The sequence below is a fragment of the Selaginella moellendorffii genome, unplaced genomic scaffold (genome assembly GCF_000143415.4).
Source record: "Selaginella moellendorffii unplaced genomic scaffold, v1.0 SELMOscaffold_55, whole genome shotgun sequence".
Taxonomy (NCBI): domain Eukaryota; kingdom Viridiplantae; phylum Streptophyta; class Lycopodiopsida; order Selaginellales; family Selaginellaceae; genus Selaginella; species Selaginella moellendorffii.
In genome coordinates this window covers 1,178,922-1,200,575 of record NW_003314316.1, presented here as the reverse complement: position 1 = coordinate 1,200,575, position 21,654 = coordinate 1,178,922, and the positions used below count along the sequence as shown (strand labels likewise).

The 21,654-nt window shown below is 44.8% G+C and overlaps 6 protein-coding genes across 8 annotated transcripts; 2 read left to right on the top strand and 4 right to left on the bottom strand.

Moving 5' to 3' along the window:
• The first annotated feature begins 16 nt into the window (after positions 1-16).
• LOC112350848 (myosin heavy chain, cardiac muscle isoform-like) lies at positions 17-3,792 on the top strand. 2 transcript variants are annotated; one of them, XR_002993909.1, is made up of 8 exons: positions 17-1,377; positions 1,448-2,134; positions 2,201-2,741; positions 2,814-2,976; positions 3,035-3,159; positions 3,215-3,409; positions 3,542-3,580; positions 3,680-3,792. XR_002993909.1 is itself a non-coding variant. In XM_024687788.1 (3 exons), the coding sequence occupies exons 1-3, from the start codon at positions 169-171 to the stop codon at positions 2,732-2,734; spliced, it is 2,430 nt and encodes an 809-aa protein (XP_024543556.1). In that variant the 5' UTR covers positions 17-168; the 3' UTR covers positions 2,735-2,846. The 2 variants fall into 2 exon arrangements, 1 of the variants encoding a protein (XP_024543556.1); XM_024687788.1 differs by lacking the exons at positions 3,035-3,159; positions 3,215-3,409; positions 3,542-3,580; positions 3,680-3,792 and having other exon boundaries at positions 2,201-2,846.
• Positions 3,691-5,407, bottom strand: LOC9653985 (4-coumarate--CoA ligase-like 1). The gene has a single exon (XM_024687789.1). It carries the CDS (start codon positions 4,793-4,795, stop codon positions 3,716-3,718), a length of 1,080 nt encoding a protein of 359 aa, XP_024543557.1. The 5' UTR covers positions 4,796-5,407; the 3' UTR covers positions 3,691-3,715.
• A 178-nt stretch (positions 5,408-5,585) lies between these two features.
• On the top strand, positions 5,586-9,056 carry LOC9662064 (E3 ubiquitin-protein ligase UPL5). 2 transcript variants are annotated; one of them, XM_024687899.1, is made up of 4 exons: positions 5,586-7,071; positions 7,132-7,966; positions 8,038-8,624; positions 8,690-9,056. In XM_024687899.1, exons 1-4 carry the CDS (start codon positions 5,779-5,781, stop codon positions 8,951-8,953), a joined length of 2,979 nt encoding a protein of 992 aa, XP_024543667.1. In that variant the 5' UTR covers positions 5,586-5,778; the 3' UTR covers positions 8,954-9,056. The 2 variants fall into 2 exon arrangements, with proteins under 2 accessions (XP_024543667.1, XP_024543665.1); XM_024687897.1 differs by having other exon boundaries at positions 5,586-7,966.
• An 82-nt stretch (positions 9,057-9,138) lies between these two features.
• LOC9662063 (aquaporin SIP1-1) lies at positions 9,139-10,166 on the bottom strand. The gene is made up of 3 exons (XM_002982778.2): positions 9,848-10,166; positions 9,457-9,729; positions 9,139-9,386 (listed from the first exon to the last, which is right to left on the bottom strand). The coding sequence occupies exons 1-3, from the start codon at positions 10,133-10,135 to the stop codon at positions 9,237-9,239; spliced, it is 711 nt and encodes a 236-aa protein (XP_002982824.1). The 5' UTR covers positions 10,136-10,166; the 3' UTR covers positions 9,139-9,236.
• Positions 10,167-10,213: 47 nt separating this feature from the next.
• LOC9662062 (ER membrane protein complex subunit 3) lies at positions 10,214-11,590 on the bottom strand. Its single transcript, XM_002982777.2, has 8 exons — positions 11,416-11,590; positions 11,254-11,347; positions 11,053-11,172; positions 10,943-10,991; positions 10,791-10,890; positions 10,682-10,743; positions 10,542-10,618; positions 10,214-10,487 (listed from the first exon to the last, which is right to left on the bottom strand). The coding sequence occupies exons 1-8, from the start codon at positions 11,565-11,567 to the stop codon at positions 10,383-10,385; spliced, it is 759 nt and encodes a 252-aa protein (XP_002982823.1). The 5' UTR covers positions 11,568-11,590; the 3' UTR covers positions 10,214-10,382.
• Positions 11,591-11,842: 252 nt separating this feature from the next.
• Positions 11,843-12,349, bottom strand: LOC9662061 (disease resistance response protein 206). The gene has a single exon (XM_002982776.2). It carries the CDS (start codon positions 12,347-12,349, stop codon positions 11,843-11,845), a length of 507 nt encoding a protein of 168 aa, XP_002982822.2.
• Between the last annotated feature and the right edge of the window lie 9,305 nt (positions 12,350-21,654).

Here is a 21,654-nt window from a genome sequence, read left to right as displayed (position 1 = left end):
GCGCCGGCGAAGGATCGACCGAAATCGATCGATCGAAATCGCGATAGAAGCGGACGCTGATGCTCGCACAGGTAGATTTCTTGCTGCGGCAGCGATGGGCTAGGTTTTAGATCAGATCGGGGGCTTCTTTTGAGGGATTGTGGCAGCGGCATCGGCATTCCGAGAAATATGGAAGAATCGCTGTTCGAAGGCATGGATTTCGTGCTGTCTGTAGCTCCGGAGCAAGATGGAGAAAGGGAGCCATCGCCGCCAGTCAGTGCTGTGGCGGAGGCTCCTCCTCCGCCTGTGGAGAGCAGTTCTAGAGGGGCTTTGGACGAGGATCTATTCACTGGAATGAGCATGCTATCGATCTCATCGAGTCAAGAGGCTGCGGATTCTTCGGGGAATGGCGAGGCAAGGATTTCTCTCTCGGATCCTTCATGCATGGGAAGGAAGAGCTTCGACACTATCCTGGCTGCCTATGACAGTGCTCCAAGCGCAGGAACCAAAGCTACTAGTACGAGTACGATCTCGATCTCTTCAAGAGGTGGTGCTGGCAGGAAGAAAAAGAAGAGTCTTAGGATCGGGTATGGTAGAGACAACGAAGATGGAGAAGATAGAGAAATGGTTTTCAGTGACCAGGCAGAGATCAAGAAGCTCGTGCACGCTTCCGAGGTTGTAGAGCTTGGGACGAGCTTTCCAGAGAGCGATGGAGTCTCGGTGAGCGCCTCAGAGTTCTCGCAGCAGGAAATGGAGTTGGAGATCGAAGATGGACTGGCCGACGACACGAAAGTTTTCAAGGAGGATACACAAGTTTTTCCCAAGGAGGACAGTGAAATTGCGAGGGAAATCACGAAAGCTGGCGATGAGAAAGAGGAGAAAACTTTGCATGCCTCGGTTGAAGAGTCTAAGACTGTTGTTCTCGTGGAGGCCGCAAGGGTGGTGGAAACAGCACCAGAAGTGGAAGACAACGTTGATACAAACGATCCGAAAAGTAGCACGGTGACTTTGGCTATGCGAAGGAGGCTTGAGGCAATTCAGGAGGACATTGCGAGAAAATTACGAGACCTTGAAGCCAAAGCTGCTGAAGCGTCGTCTTCAAGAAAAATGGCGGCACAGGTACGGAGAAGAGCTGCGGAGGAGCTATCTTCGACCACAGCAAAGCGGAAGGCGTTGGAAGTTGAGCTTGAAAGTGCGTGCGAGAGAGAAGACTTTGATCTGGCTGATAGATTGAGCCAGGAGGTTTCAGATGCTGAGAAGTCGCTAGAGTTGGCAGACGTGGCTTTCAAAGAGGCTGATTCAAAATATGATCTGGCTGCAGTGGAAATGGAGACGATAGTATCACTGAAAATCAGTATAGAAGAAGAAGGAGCCGCAGCACTTGCAGAATTCCAAAAGGTTTGCAGATAATGTCGTTTTTCATCCTAGCCTTCTTTTCTGACATGTTTTCTTGGTTTTTTTTTTTCAGGAGGCACAAGCCGCAGCAGAAAAGGTGGAAATGGAAGCATCAGAAACTGCTAGGTTGGAAATGGAAAGTCTGACCTCCAAAGAAGAGGAGCTGGACATGAAAAGTACTCAATATTTGCTCGAACTGCGAGCATTGGAAGAAGCCAAGGTCGAACTCAACAGGACGATTGACGAAGCCGTTGAACCAGATGTCCGTGACAAAACTGGCCATTTAGCAGAGCGTCAAGTGCTTGTTGAAGAGCTCGAAGATCTACTCAGAAAGGTGAAAGACAAAGAGTCCGAAATTGCCAGGCGCGACAATCTCATCAAAGAAATCGATCTGAAAATTGCTGCTGTGGCTGCGACTTTCGAAGAGAAGCAACTCAGTATAGAGACGGATTTGTCGAGAGTCACGAGCTCTTTGGAGGCGCTTGACACGGTTTCAGCTGGTATACAATCTGCACGGAAGGATGTGGAGGAAAGCTTGACTATGGCCGAGGCAGAGGGAGAATGTCTAAAGACCACGGCAGAAGCTGCGCAAGAGCGGGCTATATTTTTGCAAGAAGAACTTGGAAGGTGGCGGAAAGCAGCTAAGCTGTCCAGGGAAATTAAGGAGAAAAAGGGGGATCTTGTTAGGAAAGAAGAAGAACTTCTAGCGGATTCTCAGGCACTAAGGCAACAAGCATCGGAGGCGCGAGCGTCGCTACAGGTTTGTAACGATATTTTTTTATTTTTTTCCTCTTTCGCCAATCACCTTGACGCTTGCATTATGCAGGAGTTGTCAGCAACGAAAATGAAATTACAAGAAGACATCCGCGCCGCAAAGCAAAAGCTGGCACATCACGAGAAACGTGGCCCCGCGCTGGAAGCTGAGAAAAGGCTTGCGGCAGCTACACGCAAATTTAAAGAGGCAGCTAGACTTTCAGCTGAGGCCAAAGCATTCCGGGCAGAGCAGGAAGCTGTCACAGAGGAACTACAAAAATGCAGCTCGGAGCTGCAGCAAGTCGAGGAGCGTATAGAGACCAAGATTGTTTCTCTCTCAAACATCGAAGGCTTGATAGCCGTCAAGGAAAGGGAGGCAGCGCAGGCGTGTTGTGAAAGGCTGAGGCTGGTTGCTGTGGCTGCCAGAAACGAAAGAAACGTGGCGATCGAGCTCGATGACATCGAGGAGGCGGAGAGTCTACAAGCCGAAGCAGTTGCGGCAGACGCAGAGGCAGACGAGCTCCAGCGAATACATCAGTTTCAAAGCGCGTTCCAAAGCCTTTCAGCGGAAGGCGAGGACAGAGATGGCGACGCCGTAGAAAATTGAAAGCCAGGTTCTTTGTTTGATGAAACAAGACGTTTGGCTTGACATCTGTGAGCTCAACGTTATTTTGCATTCTTTACAGGACTACCGGAGGAAGCTAGCTTGATTTACTCAAGGTTTTGTGTTTCAAGAGACTGTCGCGAAGCAGCCGGCGCATGGTCTTCCCGGCTGGTGACTTGGGGATTTCTGACACGAATTCAATCCTTCGTATCTTTTTGTAAGCTGCAACCTGTACGAGCAAAAAGGTAGTGTGGTGTTAAACGTTTATTTGGATTGATTGACAAATCTTTCTTGCTGCTGCAGAGAGAGTTACCTTGGACGAGACAAAATCAAAGATTTCTTCCTGCGAGAGATCGCTTCCTTGCTTCCTCACGATGCATGCCACAGGAATCTCTCCAGCAGCTTCATCCGGGAATCTGTAATTCACAGTGAGTGCATCTGGTTTTCACATTATCACAGTGTGTTTAACTTACGGTATGACAGCCACGTCTTCGATGAGAGGATGAGATATTAGAATTGCTTCCAGCTCCGCTGGTGGAACCTACGTGAACAAGACAGCATAAGTTCCTCTCTTTCTGAAAACCCGCTCTCACCTGAAAGCCTTTATATTTGATCAGCTCTTTTACTCTGTCAACGATGAAAATGTCACCGTCGTCATCAATGTATCCTACGTCTCCGGTATGTAGCCAGCCCTCGTCATCGACTGTGCTTCTTGTTGCATCTGGATTTTTATAATAGCCTGTTTTCCTCCTATAATGAGTTAGAGACGACGCACACAGCTCAGTTTTTTTTTTTTACCTTTCATTACAGCTCCTCCGCGGACGCAAATCTCTCCAGGAGTGTTCGCTGGTAAGGATTTACCCGTGTCCGGGTCTATGAACTTCATTTCCGTGTTTGGTATGATGAATCCGACTGATCCCTTTTTTGCGTTGCCTCTCGCATGTCCAGGTGCGCAGTGGGAGAGCGTAACACAGCTATATTCCGTCAACCCATACGCCTGCAGAGTTCTAAGCTCAGACGAATCTTGAGAACCAGAATTATTACCTGTCTCATTTCGACGCCTGGGAACTTTGCTTCGAATGCTCGCTGGAGCTCTGGTGCGAGCGGTGCGGCTGCGGTCATGACGGCATTGAGCTTCAGCTTGCTGAGATCATACTCGTCGACCAGGGGATTTTTCACGAGGGACAGGATAATCGGTGGCACCAAGGGAGCAAACTGGACTTCGTACTTGATGAGAGCCTCCAGCATCTTTCTCAGCTCGTACCGCTCCATGACGACAACTTTCCCTTTGAGCCTCATGGTAGAGCAGCCAATGCCAGTGATACCGTAGATGTGGAAGAACGGCATCAGTCCCAGAGCGCAGTACTGTGGAAGGGCCTCACGGATCTCGGGTGGAATTCTCTCGTAGTCGGCGAGAGTTTGGCTGAGGATTGATAGAATGTTCCTGTGTGTCAGCATCACTCCCTTGGATACGCCGGTTGTTCCAGAGGAGTAAGGAAGAGCACAGAGATCATCTGGACTGGTGGAAAATGGAAGAGCAGCCTGACCGTCAGCTTCGAACAGGGAGCTAAGAGGAATCGCTTCCGGGGGTGGATTCTCTCCAATGACGACGATCGGCAACTTAAGATGGCAGACTTTGTCGTAACCGGCCAAGTTCGTGATCACCATCTTGGCCTCGGAGTCCCTGACCTGCTTCTCGATCTCAACCGAGGGAGACGCTGGATTCACACCCGAGAAGACTCCACCGGCGGCCATGGCTCCGAGCACCACGATGAAGTATTCGGCCATGTTGGGAAGAATGACAAGCACAACGTCGCCTTTCTTGAGCCCGTGCTGGACCATTCCTGCGGCCGAGTTCTCCACCAGCCGCTTGAGCTGCCTGTACGTGTACTCTCGGCCATCGGAGGTGTCCACGATCGCTACTCTCTCCAGGTAACTCTCTACTCCTTGGAAAACGTACTGAGGGATTGTAAGCTCCGGAACTGTTGCAGGAGGAAGCTTGCTGGTAAAGGTGTGATCCTCGCCGGTAGCAGGGGTGAAGTCGGGTGGTGCGTAGTCTCCCATGAGTTCGAGCAGACGATCCGGAAAGATTAGACCGAGCAACTATAGGGGCGTGGTCGATCAAAGAAAGACGGTGACTCCGGCTTGTTGCATCAAGGAGAGCTGGCTCGGGAGATCAAGGAAGATGGTGGTCGATCAAAGGAAAAGACGATGCTGGTGATCGATCAAAGGAAAAGACGATGGTGGTGGACGATCAAGGTAGACGATGGTGGTGATCGATCAAAGGAAAACGATGGTTCTGGCTTACTGGACACTTTGCGTCGACTGGCTTCAAACAGGAAGGATTCCCTCTAAAAGAAGGAAGACGATCGTGGTGGCTTGCGAGAGCACGGATTCGAGGGAAGCCGCGGATGGATCAAGAGATTTGGATCGAGGAACAAGATGGTGGTGGCTTATAACAAGAGAGAATTGGTTTGGTGGTGTCATGAGCTTTGACTCGGCGAAATTCTTTGGTTTTTTCTGGGCATTTTGTTAGGTGAATTGGTGACAATCTTCGTCTTGGGCCTCCAACTGGAAAATGCGAGAAGAATGGCCTCTCTTTTCTCGCCTCGCCTCTTTTCTTGCTCGCCCACGTAACTTATGCCACGGGCATATTCGCGGGAAGATGCCATTTCGGACTAACAAATCTTCGCCGTTGGATGGCGCCGGGCATCCAACGGGCGGGAGCGCGCGGTATAGAAAACGTTACAAAAGGGCCGGATATTCGTACGGAGGCTTCTTGGGGATTCCCTGTACGGTCGAGCTTTGTTCTTTCTCTCTTTTTCTTTTTTTGTTTTTCTTGTGTGTTGGTTTTCGTGCGCGAGGTCTCGATCTAGCCCTCGGCGGTGGAGCGGCGATCGCTACTGCCGATAATCCGCGCCATGGCGAGGGCGGCATCACCGTGAGTGGCGCTGGATCTGCGCGTAGCGATCGCTGTTAGGGTTCTTGCGATCGCGCGATCGCGGGGGGTGCGCGATCGTCCCAGATCATGGCCTAGGTCAAATTAGATGGTTCTGACGGGCCTGGTGCAGTCGCTACAGAGGCTCTTCAGGAACATCCGCGACGCGACCATGGTTTCTTGCGGGCCTTTCAGGGATCCATCCATGGCGGCGGCGCCAACGAGCATGGAGGTGAGTTGCTCCTCTGATGAATCTTCCAGTAGGGTAGCGGCGGCCGCGGCAGCCGCGGCGGCGATTCTCACTGCCGATAGGGCACAGGAGAGCTTCATGGCGGCAGCTCGGATTCCCCCGCCAAGGAATCCATCCAGCAAAAGGAAGCTGGAGGAGTTGGACATCAGTTCCATCGAGTTCTCTGCTCGTCTCAGGAGGGAGGAGCCACAGGACGCCGAGTCGAGTGGGAGGCAGCGAAGAACAGACGATCAAGAGGGTGGTGCTAGAGAAGATGGTGGCTTTCTAGAGGAGTCTAGCAGCAGTAGTAGTAGCAGCAAAGGATTTGGAAAGGAAGGAGAGGGAGGAGATGGTGGGATTGATCCAGGTCCTAGCACCGATGGAGACAAAGCTGAGACTGTGGCGATGGAGGTGGACAGGGGCGTTTCGTGCCCGAGTTCCTCGTCACATCTCCAGTTCTTTGTCAAGACGTACATTGATGGCAAGACGATTGTTCTTCACGCGACAGCGTCGGACACGATCGAGTCGGTCCACCAGCAGATCCTTGTCCGGACAGGCCTGCCTCTTCTCGAGCAAAGGCTGATTTTTGGTGGCCGCCAGCTCCAGCACGATCAGTCACTGGAGACTTGTCATGTCACCAACGATGCGACGCTCCATCTCGTGGCGCGGATGCGCAGCACGGCGCTTCCTCACTCTTGGCAGCTTATCAACGACTTGGTGGCGACGATCCGGAAGATGTATGGCTTGTCCGGGGACGAAGTTAGCAGACTAGGATCAAAGTTGACGCAGTGCCAGGATAGCGTGAGAACGGGGGTCCAGGAGTTTTTGAAGATGACATCCAAGTCAGTACCGGTGCTAGAACACATGCAGGTGTTTCAGCTGTCTGGAGCAACGTCCGCTCTCGTCATGCTGCTCCTCTCGCCGGTGGAGTCCAACAGAATCTGCGCCGAGGAGTCTATCAAGTTCTTCCTGACTGGCAACGATGACTACTTGCCGGTTCACTTGCATTGCCACTCGGCGCCGGTTCTTCTCGACTTTTGCAAGCTCCTGTCAAAGAGTGCTCCAAGCCACCCACTGTATCGCTCGTGCCGGAGTGCGCTGGCCCGGCTGCTGGATGGCAGTGATGCCGCTCACGGCAATCCGTTTTTCCATGAGGTGAAGGCCGAGACCATTGTGAGTGACTTTTCCCCGTTTGCTAACGAACTGGCCGAGAGCTTGTTAACTCGTCTACAGGACTATCGTAGCTTTCCAGGCCAAGAGTTCTCGTCGTATATCAAAGAGGCCAAGGACTTCACCGCTTTCATCACGCACATCTGCAAGTCGATGGCAGTGTGCAAGGTGGTCGACTCGGAAGATCCGGGAAATAGTTCCATGGATTACTTGGAGTTGAGACTGGGATGCAGTGATGAGACAACTCAGGCACAGGCACAGGCACAGCAAGTGGGAACAGCGGGGTGGCTGGATAGTATTTTCCATAGGCTGCTGGTGGAGCTGGACAAGTGCTTGGTCACGGTACTCTGGCAGCACGAAAAGTTTCAAGAGGGAGGGCCGAGAAGCACACAAGGGGTTGAGGAGAGGCCGTTTGCTCGTGCTCCATTCTTGTTCGTGCTCAAGGGGCTCCATGCCGTGGCGAAACTCTCCGATATCTCGTCGATGAAGCTCTTGTCGCTGCTGCGAAGCCAACGCTTGGCCTTGAATGTGCTGGTTAGTCAGTCACGGTGGCAAGATCACGACTTTTGGCTGCTTGAGTACAAGCGCTTTTTAGAGTTTGACTCGAAGAAGCGGCTCGTCATGGCTATGCTACCGGAGCCGCAGGACGACCACGAGGAACGCCAGGAGATTGTTATCCAGCGTTCGCAGCTCCTGACGGAGTCACTCGAGCAACTGGTTTACGTGGAAGCGGAGAACATACAGGGTGGCCTTTCGGTGGAGTTTTCCTCAGAGGAAGCGACAGGGCCGGGTGTTTTGAGAGAGTGGTTCTTCATGGTTTGCAAGGAGATCTTCAATCCTCAGTTTGCGTTGTTTCTGCCGTGTCCCAACGACAGAAGAAGGTTCTACCCAAATCCAGGTACGTATACTCTTCTTTGTTTTTTCTTTGCTTTTGTGAACTCTCTTTTAAACTCCTCTCTTCTCTTGCAGCTTCCGGAGTCAATCCTGGACATCTCACGTACTTCAAATTCTGTGGACGAGTTATAGCGCTGGCTATGATGCACAGAGTCCAGGTAGACGTCACCTTTGCTCTCTTCTTCTTCAAGCAGCTGGCTGGCCTTCCCATAACCTGGGAAGACTCGAGAGACGCGGACCCGGCACTGTACGCGAGCTGCAAAAACATCCTAGAAATGGACCCGGACAGCATCGACTCGGACACGCTGGGCCTCACGTTCGTAACCGAGATGGAACTCCTGGGATCACGAAAGGTGCTGGAGCTTTGTCCCGGCGGGAAGGATATGGCAGTCACCAGCACGAACCGGCGTCACTTTGTGGATCTCATGGTCCAGAGGCGTCTCGTGGCCGCAGTAGCAGATCAAGTCAAGTGGTTCTCTCAAGGCTTCTCCGACTTGCTGTCCAACACCTCCATCCACCAGTTTCTTCGCCCGCTGGATCTCGAGGATCTGGACCTGATGCTCTACGGCAAAGATCGTGAGATCTCAGTGGAAGACTGGAAGCAGCACACCGAGTACCACGATTACACCGCCTCGGACGAGCAAGCTCGATGGTTTTGGGAGGTATGCTTTCTTTTGCTCTTCCTTCTTCTCTTTGTTCTTTGCAAACTCTTATCGCTTTCTCTCAGGTGGTAGAAGAGATGTCCCCCGAGAGACGGAGAAAGCTGCTGTTCTTCGCAACGTCGGTGACGCATTTACCGCCGGAGGGATTCGCAGGCTTGACGTCGAAGTTCCACATCCACAAGTCGCTCACCAACGTGACTTGGTTGCCGACGGCTCACACTTGCTTCTACCAGTTGATACTGCCGCCTTACTCGAGCTTTGACGTGATGCACAGAAGCCTCTACGCGATCACGGCCGATCACATTGCGGAAGGCTTTGGATTTGCTTGATGATCAGGGTCTCGTTTTTTTTCCTCTCTCTCTCTCTCTCTCTCTCTCTCTCTCTTCTTTCTCAATAAGCGAAGGTGAAAATAAGATCGTTTCCTTCTTCGCTTGTCATGGCATCTGATGAAAGCGTACAATGTAAATTGCGTAGGTCTTCTTTGTAATCTTCTTTTTTTTTCAGGCGCTTTTAATTTACATAAAGAATCGTGATTTGGATTGAGGAAGTAAATTGAGAGTATAATAATAAATGGATGTGTGAGAGAGAAAGAAAGATGGCCAGTTTTGTTATCTAGGCCGTCTTCTCTTTGTTTTGCCCGAGAGCGAACATCCGCTTGAAAACCATGGACGCGGCCAGCGAGCCCAGCAATGGAGTTAGCCAGTAAACATACAAGTGCTCGTTGGTGTTGTGGCTCTTGTTCACGTACGCCCACGCAAACGCCTGGAAGGAATCAAACAAACCAAACAAATCAAGCCGAGGAGGAGGAAAAGGAGGATTTTTCTCGACTTACATTGGCAGGATTCATGGCTGGGCCAGTGTATCCCGAGCCCAGCACGATGAGCGCGATGGTGGTGGAGATGATGATCCCTGACTTGAGAGCAGCGTTCCTGGGGCCTCGCAACACCGCCCACAAAACCACGAACGACATTATGAACGAGAGCAGCCCCTCGGCGATCGCCCCCGTTCGCAAATCCACCTTGAGGCTCGGCCCCCCTAGAGTTCCCTTGAAACTCGACGGCATCAGCTCGAAAATCGCCAGAGCTCCAGCGGCAGATCCCACAGCCTAGAAGCAAACAACAAAGGAGATCGATCCATCACAACCTTTCCTTCGGAAGAAAGAAAAAAAGGGAACTTTGGGAAGAACACTAACTTATCAAACGCTAAGAAGAAAAAAAGAGTACCTGCGCGGGGATCCGGAGCGCCAGATTGAAGATTGAATCGCCCACTCCCACGCCCGAGAAGGCGAGCACCGCGGTTGGATTCCAGCTCGCGCCTCCAATCGCCTGGGCCAGAGCCGAGAAGACGATGATGAGCAGCGCGATGAGGCCAAAGACGATGTAAAACTTGCGATCGCCCTCCACGCCCGCGCACGACGCGATAATCTCGGTCGCGGCGCCGATGCACGACGTGCAAAACACCCACAAGAAGGAGATGGCGGCATCCGCGAGGATGAGCTTGAGCATCCCCATCGCTCGCTCCCCTCTGCCCTAAAAATCTGGGTTCCAGCTCCAAATCATTGGGCACGCCTTTTATAACACCTTGGAAGATGGAGCGATAGAACTTTGCTAAAAATAAATTCCTTTTATCCTTTGTTTCTCTCTCTCTTTTTTCTTGTAAGTTTTTGGTTGTTGTCGAGAGCAAGTATTGCGTGAGCAGCCTACTTCGAAAATGGTCTCTTCTCTTCTCTGTTTTTCTTTTTTTTTGTGATCGAGCGAGTTACGCGAGAATCTGGCTCAACACTGCTGCTGCTCGCTGCTCGATCTGGGGGAGAAGCCACTCGTGCTGGACTAAGTCGAGACCTTCTTTCTCAGCTCCAAGGGCCTGTTCCATGAAAAAGGTTGAGCTTTCCTTGTGAAATCTTAGAAAGCTTCTCACCTTTGCAGGATCGGCTCCAAACCCGCCCATTTGCATCGCCATTTGCGTTTGCATCAGCTTCTGGGTATCATCGGTGGCTGCAAGTCGAGCACCAAACGACCAAAAGACTTAGAATGCGAGCACGAAAGACGTAATCTCACCATTGTCTTCTCCGAGGATCAAGCTGAAGAGGCCTCTCAACCCGAAAAGATTTAAGAAATACCTGTCGATACACACCGAGCATGAAACTTAACCTTGCTAGCAGCTTACCATGAACGGCTGCTGACATAGCTCACATCCACCGAGCTCAAGTCGATTCCATTTTGCAACATCCCTCGGAATCTTTGCGTGAGCGGGAAAGGAATTTTGGCTGCAGGCAAACGATGCACGTAAAGAAGAAAGGCTTGTATAAAAAGTATTACCGGTGACAAATCCGGAGAAGAAGAAGTTCACCCACGCAAAGGTTAAAGTCTGCAAAAGAAACGCCCGAAAAGTTGGCTCGAGACCGAGACAAGATTTTGGAACGCCAAACCTGAGGAATGATCATGGACAAGTTCTTCTTCATCATGTCCATTGCCATGTTTGGGTCCGAAAGCATTTGAGCCTGGACGTTCTGGCCCTGGCCCTTTGGAACATGTAACAGCCCATTTTCCTGGCACAAGAGAAAATACAGCATCAGCTTTCTTTCTTCTTGACCGCAAAGAAAAGTAGCATTTTTCTTTTTCTCGCCTACCTCGTTGTTGAAGTAGGATTTTCTCATCCGGAAAGACTTGGCAGGAATGTAATTCGCAGCCGCTCTCAGGTACCTGGCGCGAAGAACAATTTGCCTTGAAGGAAGTTACAAGAGCGAGATGAGAAGAAGAAGCTCGGCCGAAACAAAGAAAAAAAAACTCACGATTCTTTGAGAGCCTTGGCGTCGGGCTCCGGCTGCGAGGACATACACTTGGAGACGAAGTGGCGCAGCACGCCGATGAGAACCATCACCAGCGACAGCGGCACCAGCACCCAGTCGCGGATCGCCGAGTCGAGCACCAGCTCCTCCGCCATGGATCCACACAGAAAAACCCTAACTCCAGATACCCAAGATATTCGGGTCAAACGGTCAAAAAGAGAATCTCGAATCTTTGACTTTGAATAATCAAGCTTTATTTCTTTGGGAAAAGATAGTTTCAAATTCACAAATTATTTGAGATATGCGGAGGAGGAATAATAACAATAATAATAATAATATAAAAACGTTGATAATAATTATTTAATAATAGTAATATAATGATATCAAATTTAGTAGTTGGCTGATCGAGTGACAATAATATTATTATATGTCAAAAGTAGAACAAGGTGACCACGACTTTGAGAACAAAGGTAACGCCAGAAATGGATTGAGTCGAAAGCCTCGCGATTCCTCTGGCCAGCTCAGAGTCACCCGTACCACCCACAACAGATATGTCCCTGTACGGCGACAACACAGGATCAGCGCCCACGAAGTTTAGAGTCCCGTTGAAGCCATCCTCCTGGTTGAAGAGCGCTGTGAAAACAAAAATTGCACTGACCGACTCTTTTGTCAGTTGGTCGTAGACGTAAAATCCTTGTGCTCTTCCAACAGGTGTGGAGTCAGGGGAGTAATCCATAGTGAGCGGATCGTCGAAAACAACCATGGTTCCATAGCCCAGGACAGTGAGATTGGAACGCGGGGCCGCGACTACCTGGGCGGTGTTCGCATCTGGATGGGTTTCGTTGAGGACAGTGCTGTGGAAGTAGAAAAGCATTGAAGGTGGCCTCTTCGGGGGACTAGAACTATGAACTAGGAGAAATGCTATGGCTACTATCATCACCCACATGAATAGCTTCATCTTTCTTGATCCTCTTTCTTTTTTTCTCTCTTTGTTAACCATTTAAGGGATTATAAAGCATAGCCAGGTCCTTATGCTTTGCTAAGCTACATTGACACTTCCATGTGGAAAGTTGGTGTCCCAATCGTCAATATACATTGACTGTATGGTAAGCTTTGTTATTAACAATAAAACTGACATGGTTTGTGCTCTAAAAAGGCGTGACGCTCTGGAGTTAGTTTACAATATGGGAAAATGGAATCAACCTTGAGAATGTCTGAACCTTGCCATCAAAGGTGATGATTTCTGTTTCTGTCCAAGTGTTGTCAATTGTTGGGCTTGTGATCATGAAGTTGAAGAGAAAATTCGTAGGAGCGAATGGAATTTCCAACTTGAGTAGCAAACGCCAGGATCTCAGCTGATATCTTCTCATTGTACGTTATGGATTTACTTGGAGGGTCGCACCCAGACATCCAGGAGAGCAAGTGGCAGCACTAATACTTATAAAACCAAGACCGCACCGCTATCAAATTAAGTTGAAATACCTTGCAAATGGAATTGTTGCCGGCTGGAAGTAATACTGAAATTTTTTATCTAGGCACAACTCTCAAATCCCCCTGCCGCTGCCCAAAATCATCCACCTCCTTGATCTCCATAAGAACTTACAAGATGATAGAAAGCAGTGTGGAGCCAGCATTAGGGAGTTATCTCTACCCCACTCCTGTACTTACCTCATAAGTGGAACTATCTTCCGGGATGTCATAGCTAGGAGAACGATGACTGATGTAGGTATATAAGCAAGGCTCAATTGACGCATAAGTCTGACCTGGATTTAAAATTATGGATGGGAAAAAGACCAAAAGATTCGAATCAGCATATATACCCAAATTCAACTTCCAAAATTTATAGAACGGGTTCTCTTCATGTCAAGGACATCTAACGACCCTGGCATATCTGCTTAGTCACCAAAAAATGTATGATAGGCATGAATGATATTTCACAATTTCGTTTGTAGTTTATAGCTTAATTTGTTATCAGTTTTAGAGCTACTTTTGTTATTTGGTTTGTATTTCTATTATAACCATTATCAAACCAAAGGCACAAATTTGTAAGAAAAGTCACATTACTGATCAATTATGTTGAATTCTAATTTCAAACTCATCCCATATAGGTGATGGTTGAAAAACTATTTTTTTTGCGTTGTCTGAGCACTAAGCCATTGCAATTGCAAAAAGAGCTCATTTATTCAATGTTATCTAAGCTTAAGGTCTTTGCAATCATTAAAGAGTTCTATTTGTGATTCTTAGTGCTAGGCATATTTGGAACTTACAAGCAATTTTCTCCCAATTATTTTTCAAGCCAAAGAGTGATAGCTTATCTCCCTATGGTTACCAAAAATGAGTAAGGTTTTTTTACCTATACTCACGTTCTTGCCCCTGCTTGCAAAATAGTGACAAACAAATAGAGACAAGAATGTAGAGAAAAAAAGAAGAATAAAAAGAGAATAGAAGAGAATTTAATCTAGAACCCCAACTGCCAAAAATACACGCATCAAGAATACAAACATAAGTTATCCTGCTCGGGAGCTTACTATGAGTAGTAGCTCCGTGGTGGAAAGCATGAGTAAGGATAAGCATATATCACTTTCTTAACTCTACTTTACACTAATGTTTATAGGTGGAAGAAAAAATGGTTAATTCAATACAAATGCATATAATAATGAATGGGGTTGTTTTACAACACATTTAAGTGTTATTTATATACTACATGATTTTATAACCGTTCATAATTATTTCATGCTTGTATATAATGAGTGTTTCTCTTGTGAATGTGACTTTGGGTATCAAAAGATACTTTTCGAACAGTCTTTACAGATACTTTTTCCTTACTGCCATGACAACAGGAAGTTAGTACTATTGGTTTCCTATAGTAGCCCCTCTTATCCAAGTGTTAATTAACTAGGCTTAGCACCTGTACTTAGCTAAATGAATGTAAGGTAGGAACTCTTATATGTTTCTAACTAAGCATTCTGGGCCTGACTCTTAGTTTTCTTTTGCTCTGTCTTGCATTAGCTTGGCAAGAACCCTTGTGTATTAAGTCTAGTCTCTCAATATCGCTACATGATAACTTACTGTGCTTGCTAAACACCCTCGCTATAATGCCCTTGTGTTAGTCTCATTTCAGTCCTAAATGTTATTTATGAAAAGTGTCTAGATTTGCTCATTTGGTATATCTACGAAATGTTGAGTTTATCTTGAACACAATGGTGTTCATCCCATGTCCAAATTCACAATCTAAGGATATTTCATATTAAGTTTTGAGATTGTCCTAAGTCCTGGTACTAAAAGAGGCTTGAGGTGAAAGCCTAAAGCGTGTGTTCCTTAAGGGGGGGAGGGGGTTTCAAATGTATAGTAGGGATAATGGTTGGAATGCATGTCTAACCACTTAAGACATTAATTTAGCTCCCGCTAGGCTGTGTCGCTACTTGTTTTGCGTTTAGCTTAAGTCTAAGCCCAAACTCCACACTTCTCTAGTTGGTGGGGTACCCTCCTCCTTGCGTTAGGCCACTGGTATACTAAAATTGTGCCAGACATTATCTAACACCATTTTACGTGCAGGTGTTGGATACAGAAAGCTGGTGTTTGTAGGATTGTACCGGACCCTTGTTTCATAGCGTAACGGGTTTAGAGTTTGGCTCCAAATTCATGTGCGGTACAGTTTCTTAGGTTGGGTCTTTTTTCTTTTGATGCTTAATCTTAGATGTAACTTCATTTCACCTAAGCTTTCTTCTTTTGCCCTATCTGGGAAGATATATGAGATAAAACATTTATTTCTTCATTAGATCTATACAAATAATATTACTATTCCTTTACAACAATGGTTACAACATACAACTCTTTAACTCATTGTCTTAAGTAAGATTGTAAAATTTATCTCATCAACCTTTGAAATATTGTAGAAACATTTATTAAACTAAATGGTATTACCAAAAACTTGTAGTGATTCATCCTCATCTAAGATGTTGTCTGTAGAACATCCTCCAGCTTAACATATATCTAATGATACCCTTGTCTTAAATCAATCTTTAGAAAATATCAAGCACCACAAATACAATTGAATAAATCTTTGATATAAAATAATATATTCTTCACTATCTTATCATTTAATCTCTTGTAATTCACATAGAAATGCCATGTACCATCTTTCTTTTTTACCATTACCATTGGAGTAACTCAAGAAGACTTGTTTATTTGCAACCACTTCTTCTGAAGATACTCAACAATTTGCCTATTGATCTCCTCCTTTTTAGTGGGACTAGTATGAGTCAATTGTTAATAATAAAGAGTACCTCCAAAAACTAAATCAATCTCATATTGAATATCATGTTTTGAGGGTAAACCATCAAGCAACTCGCCTGGAAATATGTTATGGAACTCCTTCTAATTATAATTCATTTGATCCTCATATTCATGAATATACTCCAAATGAAACATGATTATATTAGAAAGAAATAGATGCACTATGAAAGAACTAACTATTTTATGTGTGCACTTCACCAACTCCAAAACATTAATAAAAAGAGTTTCACCACTATTTGTTTTGATAATCTTCTTTATAGTGCTACAAACTTTAATATACAAAATATTATGCTCCAAATAAATCCCTAGCTTTCCATCATAAAACTATTATCTCCCAAAAATGATATCTATGTAACTAAAATCTATAACTTATAACAAAGGATGGTTGAAAAATGCTTAAACTGTCAAAGGAATACTCAAAGCTCATTCATTATAAATATGAGTATTATGTTTATTTGCCATGTAAATCACCAAGATCTTTTTTTATAGGAAATCTAAGTTTCTTTAACACCTTGGAACTCAAGAAACTATATGTGGCATTTGGATAAAAATAAATGTTAACTTTATTACTTTGAATGTCCCTCTTGGCCTTCATAACATATTAAGCTTCATAAAGATGATTCAAATTTAAGACTTAAGTTTTTTAAGTTTTGTCATGGGACATAGAAGAGCTGACTTCTAAGCTATGATAAATTCCACCACATTCACTTTAACATTCTTTGACCCTTTCACAAGAAGATAATTCTTGCTATGATGTTTGGCCTTTTGGCCTTTGTTTTATGCTTTTCTTTGTTTGAATGAAGCTTCTTAGCTTCATTCTTTAGAGTTGATAGTGGTTTTAGCAAAAAAACCTAAGCATTAGTGATAGCATTAATTACATATTCATTAAGCTCAAATCTTTGATAAAACAAACTTAAATCTTTAATAAAACATTGTCTTATAAGACTAAGGTAAAGATAATGGAACTTGTGGACATACGCATCCAAAGATAAAGTCCTATATCTAATCTCTAGTAGTCAGTTTATGATTGACCTCTTCAAATTTTTTGATAAATAAAGTGTGATCAAATTATTGAAAGAAGTAGTTCTTCTATCACGAAAAAGTATGGCCCATAATTTTCACTTGATCCTGAGATCAATAACTTCCATAACCAACTATATTAAACTTAAATATATGATGATGACTTCTATTCTATGATACCATAGTCCTTACATGCTTGACATACCAATGCTAATCATCAACACAAAATTGATTTATATATTAAAGGTTATGTGAATTAAGAAATCCTTGATGAAAAATCTTCACCTATTAGTGTACTCTAAACCTCAGTGAGTTGGCATCCTTGCCTCTTGACAAACATCAACAAGAGTCTCTTCCTCCTTGTTAATATCCTCATAAATAACACTAACATAATCGATAAATTACATAAAGTATTTATGCCTCTAGGGTGATAACTATGAGCACCAGCCTAGGGGAGTGAGTTGTATTGTTTACTTTCAAACTTTTGTATATGTATGCTTTTATGGCCTTATGCTGCTTTAGAACTTGGAACTTTAAGAGATTACTTGGGTCATCAACAAAAAACTGGATTTTTTGAACATAGAATTATGTTATTTGGTGCTTTCCTCTTCTCTTGACCATCTAGTATACAATGGCGCACATGGGACATGTTTTCCCTAGTAGAGTCACCAACTAATATGGAGAGATCCTGAGGACATATGAAATAATAATAACGTACAAGAATAAAAGGAGAGAGAGAGAGACCAGGGTAACACTTTTGTATTGCCCCTTTTTGGAGAAAGGAAGAAAGGAGCATTCCGACATATCTTGCATTTGTCGAGCTTGAATAATATTCAGCTGACTCTGGCAAACTTGATGCACTGCTTCAACTGGAGAGCTAGCAGGCAGAATGCATTAGAAGAAGGTGCTGGTGCCATAGACGCGCTTGAAGCAGTGGCTTCTCCTAGACTTCTGGTTAAGGTGTTAACCCCCTGTGCCATACTTGAGTTAATTAATCAAGCTATCAAGCTCCATATCACCAGGATTGAGACTTGGAATGTAATTCGTAGACAAGCCTTTATGAAGTGAGATGAGAAGAAGCTTGGCCAAAACAAGAAAAGGACTGCTCTGACTTGGAGACGAAGTGGGGCAGCACACTGATGAAAGCCATTACTAGTTGCAGATTGCTGAGTAGAGCTTTGTTTTTCCTTTTTTGTTAAAACTTAAGTACTTAGGCTTTGTTAAACAACATATTTAAAAATGGTGTCCCAATCGTGTGGTGAGCATGTATCTTCCAGTCCACACAAGTAGCTTCATTTGTGGGATCCTAACAACTATGTGTGAGGTTATCTCTGATTTGTGCTTAACAAAGTTCGACTGTAAAACTTATACCTAAAAACTGATCAGACATCAAACATACATTTTGTCCATGCAGCAAGTTCAGGAAATACTTTCAAAGCTCAAGTATTTCCATTGGCATTTGAAAACTCTATAACACAAAACTATATCAACTAGGGGATTAAGGCTGTACTGTGCCTGGCTCTTTTTATTACTGATGTTAATTTAAATAAGTTTTTTTTTCTTTTACTATGTAAGATCATAATACCAAAAGAATTGAGCACTTTAGCTAACAATCAACAAGGATCCTATGCTAGTTAGCAAATCAAACATTGAATGGACCACCCTCCGATGGCTTACTTTCAACATAGGTGATGCCAAGAATAGCCATAATAAGCCTAGCCAAAATGAAATGTAAAAAGACAAAGAAACAAGAGTACATATAGTGTATGTGAATATTATTATTATGGGTCCTTCAAATCTTAGAGGATAAATAGAGATAAAATAATTATTAAAGACTCTCTCATTAAATAATTTTTCCTTTTCTACTACATCCAAAGCCCAATTAAAATCAACTCAAAATCCTAACCTTTGACATCTATGGAATTGCTAAGGAACTTCTCCGGATGGAACTCTACCCACAGTGCTGGATCTTGTCAGATGGCATAGACGTTGATGATGATGGTGGCTCCTTTTGAAACGTGGTAGCCAGCTAGATCGACATGTGAGGCACAAGCAGTGGAACAGGGGGATGGAGTTGAAAGGCCTCCTTGATAATGGCTTGGAGATAAGGCAAGCGTGGAAGAACGGCCTTGTCCACTAGCCGGGAGCATCCAACAACTGTGTCAAGCTCCACTTGAGTTTTGGTCAAGACGTGTGGAGCATGGTGGAGGATTTCTGCGAAGGTCCACTCGAGAGTAGTCGCTGATGTCTCTGTTCCGGCTGACACGAGCTCCTGCAAGTAAGTTTCAGTAAGTTCTTGGTTTTGAGAACAAAATTTTGCCTTTGGCATGGCTTACTGTTATTGCAGCTTTCACCATGTCTTCTCCTTTGGGAACCCCATCCAAAAGCTCCAGCATGAGGTCTATGAAGTCTTTCTTGGAGGATTTGTGCTTCTCATACTTATGTTCATCTTTGATAAACGCTCTAGTTCATCCACCTGAGGTAGGCTGGAACAAACTCGCTGGTGTGAAACTATAAGGTGATCTCCGAAAGTTTGCTCAACACTGCCTTAAAAACTCTAGCTTCCCTTGAATCAATGCCTTGCAACTCCGCTGGAAGTACCTCTTGTTCATCAAAATCCGGGTGATGATGTTGAAGGTAAAACATGTGAAAACGTTCCTCATGTTTACTGCCTGATTCCTGTCGTGTGCTTTTAACAGCGCTCACAGCATGTGAGAGAGCTCCTCCAAGCGCAGCAAGAGGAAGGAATCAATCCTTTTAGTGGTGAAGAGCTCCAAAGTGTAGAGTCTCCTCAACTTCTTCCAGTGGTCACCGTAAGCTGCAAGTGCCATCCCCATGAAGTGGTAGCCAACGTCCTCTCCAACAAGAAAGTAAGCCCTGGAAGCAAAGGTCAAGTCCTGATTCTTGAGTGCCACTTTTGCCAGATTAGCAGTGGGGATAATCCCAAGTCGCAGGTAGAAAATGGAGCCGTGCTTCTTGGCCAGTGCTTGGAAGGATTGGCGAGGCAGTCTTCCCAGGAGATGGAGGTGGCCAATTAGTGGCAGTCCGAAAGATGGGGATGGTGGTAACCGTGACTGCTTAAAGGCCTCGAAGTACTGGGAGCAAGATCATGAGAAAAGCGGTGACAAGCTCCATCAAATGGGAGCAAAGAAGGGAATTTGGAGGGCGGTCCCACGGTGGCAACTATAGTTGGGACTTCGAAAGGATCTGATCGCATTTTGGAAAGGCATTCTGGCAAACATGCAAGACAAACATTAACTTCCATATCGCAGTTAGAGCATGGCATTTGCACAGCTTCCAAGGTAGGTGTCACGAAATATTGAAATATTATAGCAAAGATATACAAGATTCATGCATTTCATCATGCTAAAAGCTCGCTACTGATGATGTTACTTTGATATCAGTGATAAGTCGGCAGCGGAAAAGTGGTGTGCCGAGAGATTGCCCGGAGGTAAGGCCAGGACTTCCATTTGATTCGGGACGAAGAGCATTGGATGGTCGTGTGTAGAGTGGAGCAAGGGGTGGAGTTGAAATACTTGGAGACAGGACTCGTCCACCATATGGGAGCGTCCAAACAACGGTGTCCAGTTCCTCGTGAGCTTTGGTTGAGACGTGTGGATTATAATCTCTCCGAAGGTCCACTCGGAAAGAGTATCAGTCCCGTGATCTGTGACACAAAACACTGGCGTCAATGCAAAAGCTCCAGCATAAGGTCGGATTGAGCTTTAGCTTTGCACTTTCTGGAAACTGCTCAAGCAGACAGCTTTTAATAGCTGGTGGAATTGACCATCATGAGAAATTTTTGGACCTTTCAAAGAGAGTTATAGCTACAGCTCTAGTACCTCCCTGCTCATTGCACTTTTCTTTTTATGCATTACAACTCAAATGTTTTGATGACCATATGGTGGCCATTGCCAAGAAACTCAAGTTCAAATTATTTAGCTACCAATTTGTTGAGAAAAATCCAAAAGAAGAAAGAATGGAGTTTGTTTAATATAGAAAACAAGGTTAATTACTTTAGAATTCTTTCCTTTTAAGCATTTAGAGGACACATTTTTTAATAGCGTGTCACAATTTTTCTAGGCATACACAAGGAAAATTGGGCACTATAACTTTTGTTTTCGACTCTAAATTAAAAAGAACTAAAGCTAATTTGTCTAGATTTGAAGTAAAATCTTCCATAATTTAATTCTGTAAGGTGTCTGATGTATGTCACACACCAAACACCTTACATTGAATTAACCTTAATAGCTACCTAACATTATTCCATAAGAAAATTGATCTAAAAAGGACTATTATGTGTTAGATAATTTGACTTTTATATTGATTCCATAGGGAAATTTTATGGAATGGTCTCCACACCCCATTCAAATTAGTCTTTAGTGTTAATTCATTTAAAAGAGGTTTGTCTAAAATTTGCCGAGAGCAATAAAACCACTCTTTTTAATTTTATAGTTGTAAGGGCAAGGTTGGCTGTAAGCTAGAGGGTAAAACCCACTGTAAAGTAAGCAAGTTACTCTGGAATTGGCTATCACACACTAAACACTTTACACTGAATTAATCTTAATCACATTAAATATGAGTAAAAAGGAAAAGTCCTTTTGTGCACTTAGGTGGAGAGATTGAGGATTGACAACCCTCCACAATATTGATAGAAGTTGAATAGGGGAATTGGGGTAAACAAAATAAAAATGTTTACTAGCAATCCACCACACTTATCAAAAGATACATTTTCTTATAAACTCAGATAGAAATTAGTTGATTCCCACTTTATGTGATTAGGCAAAAGTATAAGAAAACAAAAACTAAACTATCTTGTATGCCTAACTAAATTAGTGAATGATAGATTTAACAAAATTGCTTAAATAGTTTAACAAATTATCGAGTGAAATATTTAACAATATTTTGCTCAAGGTATATAAAAGT

What these genes read in the sequence shown, in the direction of transcription:
- LOC112350848 (XM_024687788.1), top strand. Translation starts at nt 169, where the DNA reads ATGGAAGAATCGCTGTTCGAAGGCATGGATTTCGTGCTGTCTGTAGCT. An exon ending in CACTTGCAGAATTCCAAAAG is followed by an intron (nt 1,378 to 1,447) that starts GTTTGCAGATAA and finishes TTTTTTTTTCAG; the next exon opens with GAGGCACAAGCCGCAGCAGA. An exon ending in AGGCGCGAGCGTCGCTACAG is followed by an intron (nt 2,135 to 2,200) that starts GTTTGTAACGAT and finishes TGCATTATGCAG; the next exon opens with GAGTTGTCAGCAACGAAAAT.
- LOC9653985 (XM_024687789.1), bottom strand. Translation starts at nt 4,795, where the DNA reads ATGGGAGACTACGCACCACCCGACTTCACCCCTGCTACCGGCGAGGAT.
- LOC9662064 (XM_024687897.1), top strand. Translation starts at nt 5,779, where the DNA reads ATGGTTCTGACGGGCCTGGTGCAGTCGCTACAGAGGCTCTTCAGGAAC. An exon ending in AAGGTTCTACCCAAATCCAG is followed by an intron (nt 7,967 to 8,037) that starts GTACGTATACTC and finishes CTTCTCTTGCAG; the next exon opens with CTTCCGGAGTCAATCCTGGA. An exon ending in AAGCTCGATGGTTTTGGGAG is followed by an intron (nt 8,625 to 8,689) that starts GTATGCTTTCTT and finishes GCTTTCTCTCAG; the next exon opens with GTGGTAGAAGAGATGTCCCC.
- LOC9662063 (XM_002982778.2), bottom strand. Translation starts at nt 10,135, where the DNA reads ATGGGGATGCTCAAGCTCATCCTCGCGGATGCCGCCATCTCCTTCTTG. An exon ending in CGCTCCGGATCCCCGCGCAG is followed by an intron (nt 9,730 to 9,847) that starts GTACTCTTTTTT and finishes GTTTGCTTCTAG; the next exon opens with GCTGTGGGATCTGCCGCTGG. An exon ending in CAGCCATGAATCCTGCCAAT is followed by an intron (nt 9,387 to 9,456) that starts GTAAGTCGAGAA and finishes GATTCCTTCCAG; the next exon opens with GCGTTTGCGTGGGCGTACGT.
- LOC9662062 (XM_002982777.2), bottom strand. Translation starts at nt 11,567, where the DNA reads ATGGCGGAGGAGCTGGTGCTCGACTCGGCGATCCGCGACTGGGTGCTG. An exon ending in TATGTCAGCAGCCGTTCATG is followed by an intron (nt 10,744 to 10,790) that starts GTAAGCTGCTAG and finishes GTGTATCGACAG; the next exon opens with GTATTTCTTAAATCTTTTCG. An exon ending in TTGGAGCCGATCCTGCAAAG is followed by an intron (nt 10,488 to 10,541) that starts GTGAGAAGCTTT and finishes TTCATGGAACAG; the next exon opens with GCCCTTGGAGCTGAGAAAGA.
- LOC9662061 (XM_002982776.2), bottom strand. Translation starts at nt 12,349, where the DNA reads ATGATAGTAGCCATAGCATTTCTCCTAGTTCATAGTTCTAGTCCCCCG.